Genomic DNA, 16,745 nt, shown 5'->3' on the forward strand with positions numbered 1-16,745 from the left:
AACGAACATGCCAAAGAGATACATGTGGGATAGAACCCACAGACAAAACATGATCAAGGAAAGAAGCTGATACAATCAAGGGGCAGAGACTGCTAGCCTTGGCACCTCTCGCAATCACAAGTCTGCCATGAGTGATCTTCCATGCAGAGTCTCCAAAACATACATGATATCCTGCGTCATCAAGCTGTCCAGCTGATATGGGACTGCGTGTCAAAGCAGGTACATGACGTACATCCTGCATAACAAAACTACTCCCAGAGGGAAACTGCAGCCTAACATCACCAATGCCCACAATATTAAGAGAGCTGTCATCACCCAAGCGCACAGAACCCGAAACAGTACGGTATGAATGAAACCACTCTCGGCAAGATGTCACATGAAAGGACGCACTTGAGTCCAAGAGCCAACATTGTGCATACATAGAGTATATCTCTGTCATCTGTGAAGCACTAGAAGAAGATGCAAGGATATAATCATCATCATCAACATTCTCAGGCAGCATAACATTGATCTCTTCAATTTTAACATTGGACTTTGCAAGTACTATGCTACGATCAAAAGACTTATCCTGCACTTTGTCTTTCCCCTTATCTTTGCGCCTTTCATTGTGCAATTCATGGCATTGTGGCCTAATATGGCCCTTTTTCCCACAATGGTGACAAGTAACATCTGCATTCCTACCACGGGATTTGCTACGTGACTTCCCACGAGACTTGGACCGAGATTTCTGAGAATCCCATCCACGGCCACTACCACTGCCATGCTTTCCATATCCATCATTCCTACCTCTAATTGTCATAGCATGAGACACATGAGAGACATCCAAATTCTTACGGTTAACCTCTTCCTGCAGAAGAGCACTCTCAACATCGAATAATTTCAAGGTAGCAGTAGAGGCACATAATGCAATGTGGAATACATCCCATGACTCATTAAGAGTACCAAGCAAGAAAAGAGGAGTGACATCCTCTGCAAAAGTGATGTCCTGCGAAGTCAAGTTCTTGAATATAGCATGGAACTGGCTCAAGTGAGCAGACATAGTCACATTCTCCTTCATGCGTAGATCCATAAGCTGCTTCAGCCAATACATCTGACTCGCTGGACTTTTCTTATCATAGAGATTTTTTATCTTTTCCCACAACTGCCATGCACTCTGTTCTTCCTCAAAGACATTATAGTGAACCTGTTCTGTGAGAGATAGTACAATAGTGGACTTGCATAACTCATCAAGCTCAAGCCATTCCTCATCTAGCATAGTTGCAGGCGGATGCCCGCTTAACCTCAAAGGTTTGATCTGCAATTTTTGCACCAACACCTGCCAAATTTGGCTCTTCTAATAAGAGTAATTCGTACCATCAAGCTTAGTGATGTTGAAAATAGCATAATCAATGGACGAGCTCACCATAATGCAAGCTGGAAGACTGTAGACAGTTCAAAACTGCTTGCTGTTTACTGCAGAAAATGACCAAAAAATCACCAAAATCGAGGAAAATGGCAAAGAAAGTGGAACCAAAGCTACTACCCACCAAGTACTAGTGAAAGTACATCATTTTAGAGTGTTTCAGCATGAAAAATCCATGTCATTCCATACATAAATTTCAGATTTCAGTCAAAGAGAGCTAACAGTGCCAAAATCGGATCCCAAGGCAATCAAATATTGCCAAGACCAAAGCCGGCATCATGCAGGCATAGCATAATCATATGACGGTCGATAAGCATGAATCCAATACCCAAGTATGTCATACAAACATCTGCTTGTGAGTAGGCACACCCCCCTGGCAACGGGGCAAAGTGTTCCTGCCACTACCAAAACTTGACATAAGTAGGTGTCAGTTCACAAAGATACCGATCCAAAACTGAGACTTAGCTCATAAGCATATAGTGAACCAAGACATATGATGTATCATCCCAAAAGGTAAGAAGTCCCAAAGTCTCAAGAGTCTGTAATTGCTCAATAGCACGTAATGGCTCAATGCATAAAAGTACCACCTGCTCAATGTCTGATAAGCATTCAAGAATGCTCCCACTAGCACCAAAGTTGTATGTACGAGCTCAAGATCTCAAGCCAAGGCAAGACACAGTGCCAATGAGATAAGTCCAAGACAATACATCAATAGTACATTCCGAACATGTAGGCGGTAGAGCATCCGTATGTAGCATCCATAAGCATGTAAGACATTAAGTACATCCCAAGATACAACTATGGCAAGCCAATAAATAACTCAAGTAAGCTTCGAGAATCCAAGGTCAAGCCAAGACCGAGCTCCAGTAGCAATAGGCTCCAAACAATGTAACTAGCATTCGTAATGGCATAGGCTAAGCATGTCAAGACCGGTCAGACATAAACAACATACATGCCATAAGTACATCCAAGACGGAGCATCCAAATGATTTGCAAAGTGAGCTCAAGCTCAACCAACGATCCCGAATCAAAATTAAGCTCTATGTCGAGTCCCAAGTGTCAATACATCACCATATATGTCTGAAACATAGCCCAAAAAGCATAGGCATAAGTATACATGAGTAATAAAATGACTTCAGCCCAACTATGTACAGCAGTGATTTATTTTTCAAAACTGAGAATTTTAGCACCAAAATTAGCTCCAAATGGTTGCCAAACAATAGGCATACATTCCCCTAACATCCAGGCATCAAACGGGACCAATCAGATATCAAATGACAATGCCAAACAAGCTGTAGCATCAAATGTCAGTGTAACACTGTCATAAACTGCATGTGGACTGTTATGACAGTCCCAAAACAGTGTTAAATCAGTCCAAATGCTATGCCAACACATCAACCATCAAAACCAAGCATCAAAGCATGTTCATATGCCTGAAATGGAGCCTTTCCAAGTACCAATGGAGGGAGAGAGCTGCTGGTGTGATTGTCAATGCTGAAGACACATATGGGAGGGCTACGTGATTCCGCCAACTGTAAATGCTGATCCTAGGGCTGCAAAAAATGGTGGCCAAGCTTCGGAGGGGTCTGGTTAAAGCCAAGGAAGGCCTCAAACAAGCTCTAGTAAGTCTTGTTCAAAGGTAGGTGAGATATGAAGCAAGGGAGCTTCAATGGTGGCTGCCCAAATCTTGTTTACAGCCTGTGAGACCTGAGAACTGTAGTAAACCCTGAAGAAAATGATCAAGTACCTCTAATGTAATGCCTGAAGGTGCCCAACAATGCACGGAAGGTGCTCAGGAAGTCGGGGAGTGACGAGAGCTCGAAGGAGTCAGATATGGCTGTCGGGAAGGAGACCCAATGCAAGTAGGGAGTCGATGGGATGCTAAGAATGCCACGAACAAAGCTCAAGAGTCGGAAAGCAAAGCTTTGATACCAGTTGAAAGGGAGCGATGGATCGAAGGTTGGACTCGAGAGCTATGGCGGGAGAGCAAGAGCAAGAAAGGGAGAGACTAGAATAGGAACCCCAACAGTCACAATGTGTGACCGGGCCTTCCTTTATTCAAACTGTCACTAAAAGAATAAAGAATAAAGTGACGGTGATGGGCACCCGCCACCTGCAGTGTGCAGTGGCGGTGACTGTCAGTGTAGTAATACACGGGCGGCTAGGCATAGGCGCCTTTACCCCCAACAAAGAGGAAAGTTACTGATAGTGAAATGTCTCATGTAGGGCAAAACATTCACAACATAACTAGCTGGGAATCACCTGATAGATGATATTCAATGGATGCATATTTAGCAAAAGGACAAAATACGGATATACTTGTGGAAAAGAAATAGAAAAGAGATAAAGATAATGTAGGGATATCTAAGAGAGTGACAAGAAGAAGTGTGGATTCTCCTAAAGTTGCAAATTAGTCACCTCCTGAGCGTGTTATGAAAGAGGTTGGACAGGAGCAGAAACATGATAGCAAGCAAGAGGGAAAATAGCTGGGATATAAGTTGCAGTCTCATATTAAGACAGCCACATGCCTTGGAAGATCCTGTAGTGGAAGAGTCAACCATTGCATCTCTAGATTTTCTTAATACATGTGAAGAGGTTTATGAAGCTCATGTTATACTTGATGTAGAGACTCAGGGGGAGATTGGTGAAGTGTTGGATGTACATGATTTACATTATACAATTATTGTTTATGAGACAGTTCATGAGCTCGAGGATATGCTTTTAGAGGATGTTAGATGTAGTGATCCACAACGGAAAAATGTTTTGGATGCTTTATCAGAGGCCTTAATATGCAATACTATGATGCTTCAAGATATGGACTGCTTCACTATTTTCAGTGATGGTGATAATGTATTGGATGCAAATGAGGCTCAATTTATATTTGATGTGGTACATAATTGTCACTATAAGCATATTTGTATATGTTGAACTTTGAAAGAGCAAGCATGTTGCTATGTATTTATTGATGGGTGCATTGATAGCTTCTATATGGAGATTCAGTAGCCTCTAATAATGATGCACATCCAAGGCCTGATGACCCTGGTTTGGATGCTTGGTATGTTATTAAAGTTATGTAAATGCTACTTATTTTGGTCTATGATCCAAGGGGATGCCTTCTTATGTGCATGATAAGCAACAAGTTGATACTATGGATGTTTGACATGGTGGTGCATCGGTGGCACATATAGGAGGATGTGTAGGTTTCAAAGAGAGTGGATGTCGTGTCACTATAAATATAATGTGAAAAACTCTAGAGCGCATCATCATCCGACTTTCTCATTGATCTAGGGATTCAATGTCATATTAGTCATTCATGCTAGTGTCCATAGTATGAATGGTTGAAATATATGAGATTTTTAGAAGTTTAGCCTATTTTTTATATTTTGGATATTATTTATTATAAATATTCTAAAAAGCTAAAAAAAACGTCCAGAATAGGGTGGCATGCCAATAGCAAGTTACTTTTCAACCACTTTGGAAAGATCTCATACAAAAAGAAAAACTTGTGAAATCGCATGACATGCAATCACAGTTTTCAAACAGCAAATAGCACTTCGAACGAGGAGGGACCTGGGAGAATTATGACCAAGTGTCCTAGAGTTTTACCCCACTTTTGAAGCCAACAAAACCATCGGATTTGCAGTATGAGCAACAAAGAATAAGTTAATATTTGGTGCACATTTTTTGTCTACCACGGAGCTCCATGAGATCTAATGCTTGGAGATTGCTTTCACATAGTCCTAGACAAGGATTTTGTTTATCGTCTCAAGTTCTATCAATACATGGTACTTTGATTCATTGTACTTTGTCGTTATATTGCGTACCTCTTGTCTATTCTTTTTCTTTTCTTCTATCTCCTATTCTCTACTTCCTTCTCTCTCTGATCCCCGATTGATATGACCTTTCAACTAAAACCCCTCCGACAGCGCACGCTCACCCACATGCATGTATGTATGTTGACATGCACTTTACACAAACATGTCTCATGCTCAAGCAACATCGAGGACATATGTGTGAATCTCACATGTGTAATATAACTTTAAAAATACATCAAATAGCATAATAGACACGCACATCATCCATATCCCATGTAAGCACAGCTTCCTCATCAAAATCTTCAAGAATTGAAAAATAACATTGAGGATATGGAATAGCTCTACAAACAATTTTTTGTACTCGCTTCTACACAAACGAAGCTTTTATGATAAGACTTCATATTAGATAATCGTGTCCATGTAACTTTTCATCAGTAGAAGTGCACAGAGAAGCCATATGGAGAGGATAACAAGAGAAGATAAGAGTGAAGGTATGGAGAGAGAGAGAGAGAGAGAGAGAGAGAGAGAGAGAGAGAGAGAGAGAGAGAGAGTACAATCAACAAAATAGCACAAGGACTACACAACAATAGAGTTCACAAGTTGATCACACAAAAAAGAAAAAACAACCAACAAACACTGCCAAAAGGCAACAAATGTTGTTACCCAACCTACAAAGACATTAAATGCAGTAAATGCAATAGTTGGACATCAAAACACAAGTTAATTAGCAATAAAATAATGCAAAAATCAAAACGTAGCCTACTAGACTAAAACACAACTAATTGAAAGCTGAAAACAAGTGATGGAGAGCAGACAACAATTGACAAGCCGTAGACAATGGGCAACAGTTAAGAAAAAACAATAATCTACAAAAGTAAACATGTAATCAACAAAAAACAACATCAAGAGCAGAGATTCTAAAATATCATGTCAAAAGTAAATGCAACAATGAAAGCATTTATGTATGTTGAAATAGACTATTGAACAAAGATAGAAAGAAAATAAAAACATTGCAAAAGAAGAGAACTCAAAAGAATGCTCAATAAATAAAATCCATATACCAAGACATGAGACAATCTCATACAATAGTGAGTCATTGATTGCATTGGCACTAGCACTGTTTCCTCTCTCCTCCAAGGCCTCCAGTTGATGAATGCCATGATTGCAAAGAAGCACAATATATAGGCAATAAATATGCCATAAACAACTAGTTGGCCAACATTAACTACTAGTCAACTGGCATAAAATACCACAAACAAAACACAATTAAAATGCCTAAAACATCTAACACATGTGCAACCCATTCTAGCATGCATAAACTCGCACATGAGCTAGTATATCTACTAGCAATAGCGACTCATCATGAACCTGAAAGTCGAGTCCAAATCCATGATTTGAACTTAGCATTTTTCAATTGATGCATCAAGGACTTCCCTTTCAAGAGCTATGCACCTATATACCTATATAGATGAGACATACTTGCCCCATCTCACGACCCTCTTATACTTGCTCTCTAGAACTAGAGATTCGTGATGAGGGATTACCGCATCACCAATACTAAAAAGCAAGAGAAGCGACCGCCAAGCCCTTCTTATTGTATGACCATGTACTCACCTTCAACTTGGCATTGGTCAAAGAATCAAAGTTGGAGTCTAAGGAAAATAATGATTTAACAAAGAAGTAATTATCGTACTTCTTCTTAGTCTTCCTTGAAACCGCTAACTTTTTGTAATTTTTACGTAAATATCCCATCTTACCACATTAATAACATTAGGCCTTCAACTTCTTCCTACCATATATCTCTGAAGCTATAATGGCCTCACTAGAATCACTAGATTACAATAAGAGCTTCCCCAGTAAACACAAAGATATCTCATATTCAACCAACATGAAGGACATCTATAGAAAACTAATAGTGTTTGATGATGTCTGATGATTTGGTCACCCTATTGAACTCTTAAAAAAGCCTATAGAGCACAATCCCCACAAGATGAGCCTCTAGAAGGGCAAACTACATGTGTTGAAGCTAGTACTATACTTGCATAATACAAAGTAAGAAAGACTAAATAGTATCATTAGGATCAAACTTTATTCGCTGAAACTGTCCATAAAGAGTAATCGCAAGCATAAGTGAAGGAGCCTTATACAACATCTGTACCTTCACCCAAATCATGGAAGAAGTCCTGAATGTGGTGACTACATGAAGAACTTTGAAATTGTAATGAAAAAGAAAAAAATATTCATGAGGATCAATACTATCCCATGTGAGCACAACTACTCCATAATTACCCTCATCAAAATCAACCAAATGATGACACTCACAAGCTCTAGATATAACATACCATAATTGCTTCTACACTAACCGAGCTTTCATAACATCACTCCATGTGAAATAATCAAGGCCATACAATTTTTCATCAATGGAACAACTATGGAGAGCCATCTAGAGAGAATATAAATAGAAAAGAATAAAAAAAATGTGTGTGTGTGTGTGTGTGTGTGTGTGTGTGTAAGAGAGAGAGAGAGAGAGAGAGAGAGAGAGAGAGAGTGAGAGTGAGTGTGTGTGTGTGTGTGTGTGTGTGTGTACAACCAAACCAAAGTACAAAATATACCGTAAAGTTCATACACAATGGATAAAGTGAAACATACAAACCAAACAAAGTAAAAATCAATTTAAAACACTACCAATCAACCCTGCAAAAGTTCAAGCAGTGAAAATGCAAAGACTTAAGTCAAAACACAATTAAGAATTGCAAGAAATGCAATCATCTTGCATGAAAATAGGTGGCCTTAACTTGCTATCCCCAAAACACAAATGGCAAACTACAAAACACTAAGAAAAAGAGCAAAAACCATACCAAAAGTTAATAAGAGATCATCTAGGCTAAAAATTAATCGCAATAATCAAAACCAAGATGAATCAACACAGCAAAGCCAAAACACGAACTAAAAACAATAGAAAAGAGTGGCCTAAACCCTAATCATGAAATCTGATATGACGATAGAAGTGGATGCAACAATGGAAATATTAATAAATGCTTAAATAAACTACTAAACACAAGGACATAAGAGAAAAACACAAAAGAACATTACAAAGAAGAGAACTCAAAAGGATACTCCAAAAATGAAATCCATAAAACACAAGGACATAAGAGAAAAACACAAAAGAACATTACAAAGAAGAGAACTCAAAAGGATACTCCAAAAATGAAATCCATATACCAAACATGAGAATGACACATACAACAATGAGTCACTGGCTTGTAAGCACTAGCACCGACTCCCTCTCTTCACAGAATCTATACATAATAATATTACTGAATCAAGGGGGAGCCCCATATAAATAGGAGAAAACAATGCCAAGATAAGAGCAAGTTGACTTGCATCAAAAAACAATGCCAAAATAGGATCAAGTCAACCAACATTTAATACTGAACAATGAGCATAAAATACCCCAAATAAGGATCATAAATGCCAATAGAATCCCTAAAATGCCTAGCCATACCCAACATAACCAAACTCACACAAGCTACTTAGACTACTAACAATAATCACATAGGATGCAAAACAAAACTAGGATAAAGCACAAATACTTCATAGTCACACAGAATGGAATATGGGATGGAAAGATGCAACAACCCCTAAAATCCTCAAGTTCAAAAATGTTCGTCGCTAGTGACCATGATATTATATTTGGGCCTACTCCTTGGACACTCATATGACACTAATTTTTCTTCTCTCCAATCCAATTGATGAATACTATTTCCAGCCCACATGGCTTGATTTAAGACTCATTGGACATTTCACAAAGTGTATTAGAACGAGTGTTTTCCTTCAAACGTTCAATTTAATTTGTTTTCCTTGCAAATTGAGCATTTGATTGTTGCTACCAATAGCTGGATATTCATTGTGTACTAAAGCACTTGGAGACATCATTTGAAGCTGGTTGGACTTTTGCACCATAGCGAATTTGCTTCCCTTTTGATCATTTAACAAAAAACATCATAGTTGCTGCTATCATCATTAAATTGAACATCATAGTTGCTGCTATCAAAGGAAAACATCATGCATCATAAAAAAACATCATAGTTGCTGCTATCAAAGGCTAGAGATTCAATCTATCCAATAACCGGCGCCAACGTGGAGGCTCCACATCAAAGACATAAGTCAACGGGGACACTAAAACTCCACTTCCTCCCACCTGCACATACACAGCCCACACATACACACACACAAACTCTCTCTTAGTGTACCTCCAAATAGGTGAATAAAATAAACACACTTCTTTTAGGAGGCTTTACTTTGAATGTGGAAATGAGTCATGCACCATAGTCAAAGCATACACAACCTAGATCTCTAAAAATCCCTTTCCCAAATACCTTTCTCAGCTGTTTGACAGCTTCATAGATGTGATTTTTTGCAACACAGATTACGACTGCGTAGAAATGCTCCCGCACAGTCCCATTGATCCCACTAAATACAGGGCTAATAGTAGGCCCCTGTAGCACCAACCCACATTGTGTGAGAATTCTCCCAGCATCTGCGAGCTGCAGTGTTTGGATGGAAATCAAAGTGTTCCAAAACAATGGAGAAAGAAATCTATAGTTCATCCTCAAAAAGGAGCACCTGGAAACCATGAAAATCTGTCCCCTTCAATATGAGCTCCGCAACATCCCTTTCTGACTTTCCACGCATATGTGCTATCACCTACAGTATACACAAGGTATGCTTTATCAATCCCTCCCCCAACCCTAAAGAGGTACCTCCTATCCAGGTTCAGTGCCAAATGAATAGCAAATCTTAGAGTAAAATCTTCTTTGAGGACACAGGTTTGGAACCTTCAAATCTTGCAGTTACAATAGTGGCAAATCATACAAAATTATCGATAAACACGTGTAATTGTCAGTATCAGCTACCAAAAAGCTTTCTATGAACACCACTTCCATAATAAGCATTCTAAGAGACCTGTGAAAGGCTTACTGTGAACTGATTTTTTGCCCTCAGGTGTGCCTCTAGCCTCTCCAGAATCTCGCGGGTTGTCTCAAGTGCTCTTCTACTCTGAAGCAAAGCCCTCTTGCCTGCAACCAGGACACCCTGGACACTTCCCACATTGCTTCAGATGATATGTATGCATGGGCCTCTCGCACTTTATTTCTTTCTTTGAATCTTTTAAAGATAACTAGAGGGAATATTGAGAAGCATTGCAAGATAGGACCTGGCTTCTCAAAATTAGACCCCCTTCAATTTGCTTGAGATTGTTCTCCCGCAAAGACGCCCCACTACCCACTAGATCAAGAATAGCATCAGCTACTCCCATCTGTCACCCAAGTGTATCAAGATTCGAAGCATCAAGTTAAATGCCCATTCCTATTTAAAAAGACAGCATGTGCCAATACGGCCTACCGCAGGAGCAGCTTCTAAAGCTCCATCAGCAGGTAGGAGTTGTGCATGTTTAAGCCCACTCTCTTTCACAAATTTGCTTCCAAGCTGGAAAAGAAGAAAACGCCCCACATAAGACAAACCATAAGGGTGCAACATCTACGTCATCATACAACAAGAAAGAACACAAGAAAACTAGCCTACATATGTGAATCCAGTTGCAATTCTGAGGGGTCTTTCAGTAGTCCATTGAGGCATAGCAGCAAGTTCAGCTACAGATGAGATATTGGCGAATATTCCATATGAGGGAACCTGTGCATGCAGAATGTACAGAGCTTAAATTCATAGCATCATCTTCTTGAGAGCACAGATAGAGGCCCAGTACTTCATCCAAGAAAGCTAACTTACTCCCATTGCCAGATGGCAATGTCCAAACTCGAGAGCATCGTGCACAATAACCAAGTTCTCATCCCCCTGGTTGTGTTGCAGGGAAAAGAATAATAGACTTCATGCACTTTCAAGAAAGAAAGAAAACATGAGTTGTATTGAGAAGTTTCCACACAATCCAACATGCAGGAAGGGGGCAAGTATCATATGAAACTATGTGGAAAGCACTATGCATGCACACACACATGGAGAGACATCACACAAATGTCCTAGTGACTGTTAACACCCCACATCTCAGCCAATCATTCTCATTGGAGCATTAAGCACAAACTTGACAAAAGTGCAACAAGGATTATGGCTTTAAATTTGAGTGGTGCACCTGGCCATGCTCGCACACATCATCATAGCCCACAATTCCCAAGTCAACATCGCCTGTTCTGATCTTCCGCACCACATCTGACACACGAAGGAACCAAACCTCCAAGCCAGGGAGCTGCATAATGTGTGGATTCAACAGCCTGCACTTCAAAAAGTGCTCGTGGCAAAACACTACATATGAATCTATCCAAACAGGCAGACAGTTGAAGGCCCTTACACAGGGAATGTCGGCAAAGCATTGCCAAGGATTAGGCCTTATGACAGCCAACTGGCAATCCTGGCAAGAGAGCAAATTCAAGGCCTTGCATTAACTGGAGAAGTGAATCAAGTCTCAGAAAATTTTAACGTTGGGCAATCCTGAAAACGTTTTCTTTTCAGGCAATGCCTTGTATTAATCAAAGAATTAAATCCAGTGGAAGAAGACTTCAACAAGGGGTACATGTTTGATATGAAACACAAATGGGGTATTACTCTGAACAGAAGCTACTTCATATCAGCTGATGTGTTACCCTCAATCTGGACAAATTGATGTCTTCATCTCAACAGAATTGATTGTGTTACATGAAGGGGGTACTTGTAGAAAGAAGGTTACTCCTTATACCCTAAATCTATATGATCTTGACTGATGTTCTACCCTAGATCTATGCCATTGAAGTGCTACTCTTGACAGACAGATTGATTGTGTGAGATGAAAAGGATAGATGTTATATCCTTGATCTATATGATTGATGTGCCATAACCTGAACAGAATGGTTGGTTTACATGAATGGATACTCTTATCAAAGAGGCTAATACTCCTATGTGTCTTACCCTCAACCTGTACCTTAGCCTCAACTTACATGAAGGGGGCAAACTCTTATCTACTCATTATACCAAACTGATGTGGGTTATCCTCAAGCTGCACTCAATGTTACCCTCAACAGATTGAGTGTGTCCTCTGCCATCCTGCCTTTGTTGGGAAGAGCAAGACGGACGGCAGATCGGGAACTCTGCAGTAATGCGGTATTATCCCCTGTTTTCCAGAAGCAAAGCTTGCAATCAGCAGCAAACCCCAGCAACACTTAATTACTGCATGACACCATTTCATTTCAACCAGGCATGGAATTGAGTGAGCCAGATCTATGTCAAAGGGACAAGCACAAGAAGTTTTAGACAAATTCCCACATTACAACAACATCGTGAGCTTCTTTGAGGGAGGGGTTGCACACCTAGCTAGGTGTGTTTTAGGGGGGGACAGTCCCCCTGCCCCCAACCGCACCTAGCTAGGTATGTCGTGCCTCCAGAGCAGAAGCTCATGAGGTTGAGCACTCTAGGGGAAAACAAGGCAACCTGGACCAGCAGCCCACCCACCCCCAACTGCACTTAGCTAAGTATGCGATCCTTTCCTCACAGAAGCTTACGATGTTGAACATTGTAGGGAAAACAAGGGAAAGAAGATCACCACAGGCAAAACAAGGGTAAAAGATCCCCTTTTCCCACATGGGAAATTGTCTAAAACTTCTTGTGATATATCAAAAGGGCACGAACCAAAGCCAGGTTCTGCAGGCGGTTAAGATTTATAGCAAACAGAAGGAATACGAGATTGATCAATTATTACTTGTATGAGGAGATCGTGCCACCATTGATGCTGCGGGGCAGCGAAGAATCGTACTGGGCGTAGAGAAGCTCGGAGGCACAAGGGTGCACTTCCCATTTTGGAGCATAACAGCAGCCATTGTAGGAGAGACGAGTGCTACTCACATCATCAAGATTCCATCGATGGCGATGATTGAACTTCCTGCTACATACTTGGTTAGCCATACTAGCAAGTTAAGAAACGGCCATCACAAAACCCAAAACACGAGTCAAACAAAGGAAAATATTGAACATGGTCCAGAGGAAAATAGTGTCATTTCATATGTTTAACATCGCACATGAGATACCGTGTTTGCCTAGAAAGTTAAACTCCAGCAACTCATGGGCAGTTAACCAAGCCCTTTCGGGCACACATGCAAGAATGGTGAAGGTCGCTACTTTTGGACCACGGCTCTATCCGTTTCAAGTCCACTAAAGTAGTTTGATAAATAAGATGATGGCATGTGGCATGGTTCCTGTCGTCACCATTCACCTCAACCATGAATGCAAAAATTCCCCATGGTTACAGGGGAGGGCATAGTTCAACTAGAGCAAGAATGCCACATCAAAAAAATACCTACCATCATTACCTTTTTGAGAGGACGGTATCTCACTGCAAGGTTTATCAAGAGAACGAGAGGAGTAGATGAACAGAGAGGGCTTAATATGGATCATGGCCATACTTCATAGAAAGAGAGAAATGCATTTTTTTTAAATCCAAACAAGAATTGATATTTCTATCATAAATATTTGCAAATACATCTTTGAGATGTTGCAGAGTACTAAAATGATGTTAGAACCCTCGGTCAAGTTGTAGAACCCGGCCACACACGAGTCAATAGGACTTCATTGAGTCTACTTGGTAAAAGTTAACCACATGTAGTCGTGCATCTTCGACTTCGTCCTATTGATGGCAAGACTTAATACAATTAACTAGAGTAGGCCTAAAATTAGACCTACTTAACTTCCTGAAATTGATCACCATGTGGCAATCAAGTTGGGCTTTCCTTTTAGGTTTTTATTTGTGCTATGTGCCCTATCCCCACTTCCCCTATTGATCAACATTGAAAGAGAGAGAGAGAGAGAGAGAGAGAGAGAGAGAGAGAGAGAGAGAGAGAGAGAGAGGGCTCCCGACCAATCAATTGACCTCCAACCTCCACTCATTCAGCTAATCACAAGAAGAAATGCATGTGATCTACAACCACTACAAAGCTTCCCTCTGCATCAGATTGCAATGTACGTGACAATGTGTGCTCCTATGTTCTTGTCCTCTCTCTCTCTCTCTCTCTCTCTCTCTCTCTAAAAAAAAAAACATGTTGCTTGAAATAGAGTCCACATGTCTCATCTACTTGAAATAAAAGTTTCACACAAATTCTCTAAGTCATTTGCATGCATGTTTGCCAATCTTCTCCTCACCTTTCTTCCCAACACTACTATGGACACTATGCAAATAGTAATCACAAATGCTACATTGTGTGTAAGAAGTAAGCTTTTGAGTGGGCTTTTTTTGGTAACCTCCCTATTTTTTATTCCACATAGTTTACTTGTTCCACCCTCTATTACAACCACCACCACCACCAATGGCATCTCCACCCCTTCACCACCACTACCACATCCTCCTCCTCCATGACCACCACCACCACCTCCTCCTCCTCTACCACTATCCTCACCACCTCCATCAACATCGATGCCTTCACCATCTCTACCATCACTACTTTTCTATATTTCTCTCCCCCCAACCTTCTCTCTCTCTCTCTCTCTCTCTCTCTCTCTCTCTCTCTCTCTCTCTCTCTCTCTCTCTCTCTCTCTCTCTCTCTCTCTCTCTCTCTCTCTCTCTCTCTCTCTCTCTCTCTCTCTCTCTCTCTCTCTCATAAATATTGGGGATCTAAACTTTCATTGTCCATTAAATGTTGTATGTATTGGAAGTATTTATTTAAGAAACTTTTAGTTTTGCATATTGCACAAACTCTCTCTCTCTCTCTCTCTCTCTCTCTCTCTCTCTCTCTCTCTCTCTCTCTCTCTCTCTCTCTCTCTCTCTCTCTCTCTCTCTCTCTGTGAGTGTGTGTGTGTGTGTGTGTGTGTGTGTGTGTGTGTGTGTGTGTGTGTGTGTGTGTGTGTGTGTGTGTGTGTGTGTGTGTGTGTGTGTGTGTGTGTGTGTGTGTGTGTGTGTGTGTGTGTGTGTGTGTGTGTGTGTGTGTGTGTGTGTGTGTGTGTGTGTGTGTGTGTGTGTGTGTGCACACGTGTCCACACCAAGAAAGAATTTCAATCAATTTTTTAGAACATGAATTTGACAATGTTGAAAACCAAAACAAATCACTTTGTTTTGTATTTTTCTACTATTTAATTCTTACAAGTATAAATAACATGGCCCAAACTTTTGTTGTGATCTAAATTTCACTTGATTTTTCTAAATTATAACTCCACTTCATTCTTCACTTAGTTTTTCATAAGGATGCCATGAGCTCCTTTGGAAAGCATTTTATAATCTTCAAATGAGTGGATTGTTCCTCCTTAGGCTATCTTTTCCTCTCTCTTATTTTTTCCATAAATTTGAAATTGAGCAATAGCAGGGAATGTAATTGGCTATCCTAAGAGTTCCGTCGATATTGTGGTGAAAGAGAGACCCACAAAAGGTTCCTCTAGGAACATGACTTTGGCAAGCATGCAAAATATGGTTGAAAAACATAAATTCATTTTTACAACTCATGTATCCATTCATTATTTGTTACAGTAGCAACAATGGATGCTGATTAGTTGAAACAAGTGTGAATTTTGTGCTTCGTGCATCTGAGAGCAAGAGATAGTGTGTGAGAGCCGAAATAGAAGAGGACATAAGAATAAGAGTGTGTGCATACTCATGGCAAACTAAGCTTTGCATGCACCAATATGAACGATGTATAAGAGTATGTGCCCATATTTGTCTGCCCTTTCCATAAAGATGTCAATTATATTATATACACATAAGTCTGCATATAATTGGAAAGAGGGGATCCTTTAATAGACAAAGGAGAGAGAGTGTGTGTGTGTGTGAGAGAGAGAGAGAGAGGGGGAAGGGATTGAAATTTTCTTAACTCCACCTTTTGGCGAAAAATTCAAAACCTTCAATCTCTCTCTCTTTCCCTAGATAGAGGAGGGGTTTGAAATTTTGTAATGCCAAAAAGTGGGTTGCTAGCAACCCCCTTTTTGGCATTAAAAGTTTCAACACATTCTCTCTCTCTCTCTCTCTCTCTCTCTCTCTCTCTCTCTCTCTCTCTCTCTCTCTCTCTCTCTCTCTAATGAACTCATGTACTTAATCATGGTGAGGAACTCCCATTGTTTTTTTCTAAAAAGCAAGTAGGATTAGGATGGATTCATTTCAAAAGAATTAGGTTCATAAGAAATTGCAACAATGTTTATCAAAGCAAGTGGATGCATTAAAGTGGAATTACTGTTTGGTAGAAATACTTGCTCCTAGGTATGGTTGTTTGTGATAAATCATAGTTATTGTGGATGTGATGAGGTTATTGTAGAATTAAAACTAGCATTGCATCCCCCCCCCCCCCCCCGCCCGGCGAGTCTTGCCATGGATGTCTTTCCACACCCAAGTGGATATTATCACCTTGAGTGTGAGATTGCCACCTAGACAATGATGTGAATGTGCAAGGAAAGTTCCCTCCCATGGCAATATGGGGCTAGATGGGAGCTTTGGTAGTACTAACATTTATCCCAATTGGTCCTATAATGTGAGAAGAAATCATCGGCAAGCATGGTACATGTAGATAGGCATCGAA

The 16,745-nt window shown here is 40.3% G+C and overlaps 1 protein-coding gene across 6 annotated transcripts; it reads right to left on the minus strand.

The window, feature by feature from the left end:
- Window positions 1-8,870: 8,870 nt before the first annotated feature.
- On the minus strand, window positions 8,871-13,279 carry LOC148028612 (ATP phosphoribosyltransferase 1, chloroplastic-like). 6 transcript variants are annotated; one of them, XM_087688887.1, is made up of 13 exons: window positions 12,959-13,276; window positions 12,276-12,373; window positions 11,579-11,638; window positions 11,363-11,476; window positions 11,005-11,070; window positions 10,801-10,908; window positions 10,621-10,704; window positions 10,433-10,534; window positions 10,183-10,311; window positions 9,844-9,924; window positions 9,597-9,716; window positions 9,297-9,418; window positions 8,875-9,248 (listed from the first exon to the last, which is right to left on the minus strand). In XM_087688887.1, exons 1-12 carry the CDS (start codon window positions 13,074-13,076, stop codon window positions 9,323-9,325), a joined length of 1,176 nt encoding a protein of 391 aa, XP_087545013.1. In that variant the 5' UTR covers window positions 13,077-13,276; the 3' UTR covers window positions 8,875-9,248; window positions 9,297-9,322. The 6 variants fall into 6 exon arrangements, with proteins under 6 accessions (XP_087545016.1, XP_087545017.1, XP_087545013.1 ...); XM_087688886.1 differs by having other exon boundaries at window positions 8,876-9,418; XM_087688888.1 differs by having other exon boundaries at window positions 8,880-9,418; window positions 10,198-10,311; window positions 12,959-13,274.
- Between the last annotated feature and the right edge of the window lie 3,466 nt (window positions 13,280-16,745).

The sequence above is a fragment of the Lygodium microphyllum genome, chromosome 11 (genome assembly GCF_053477565.2).
Source record: "Lygodium microphyllum isolate KBCC chromosome 11, Lygodium_microphyllum_v1.1.10, whole genome shotgun sequence".
In the NCBI taxonomy this organism is placed as follows: Eukaryota; Viridiplantae; Streptophyta; class Polypodiopsida; order Schizaeales; family Lygodiaceae; genus Lygodium; species Lygodium microphyllum.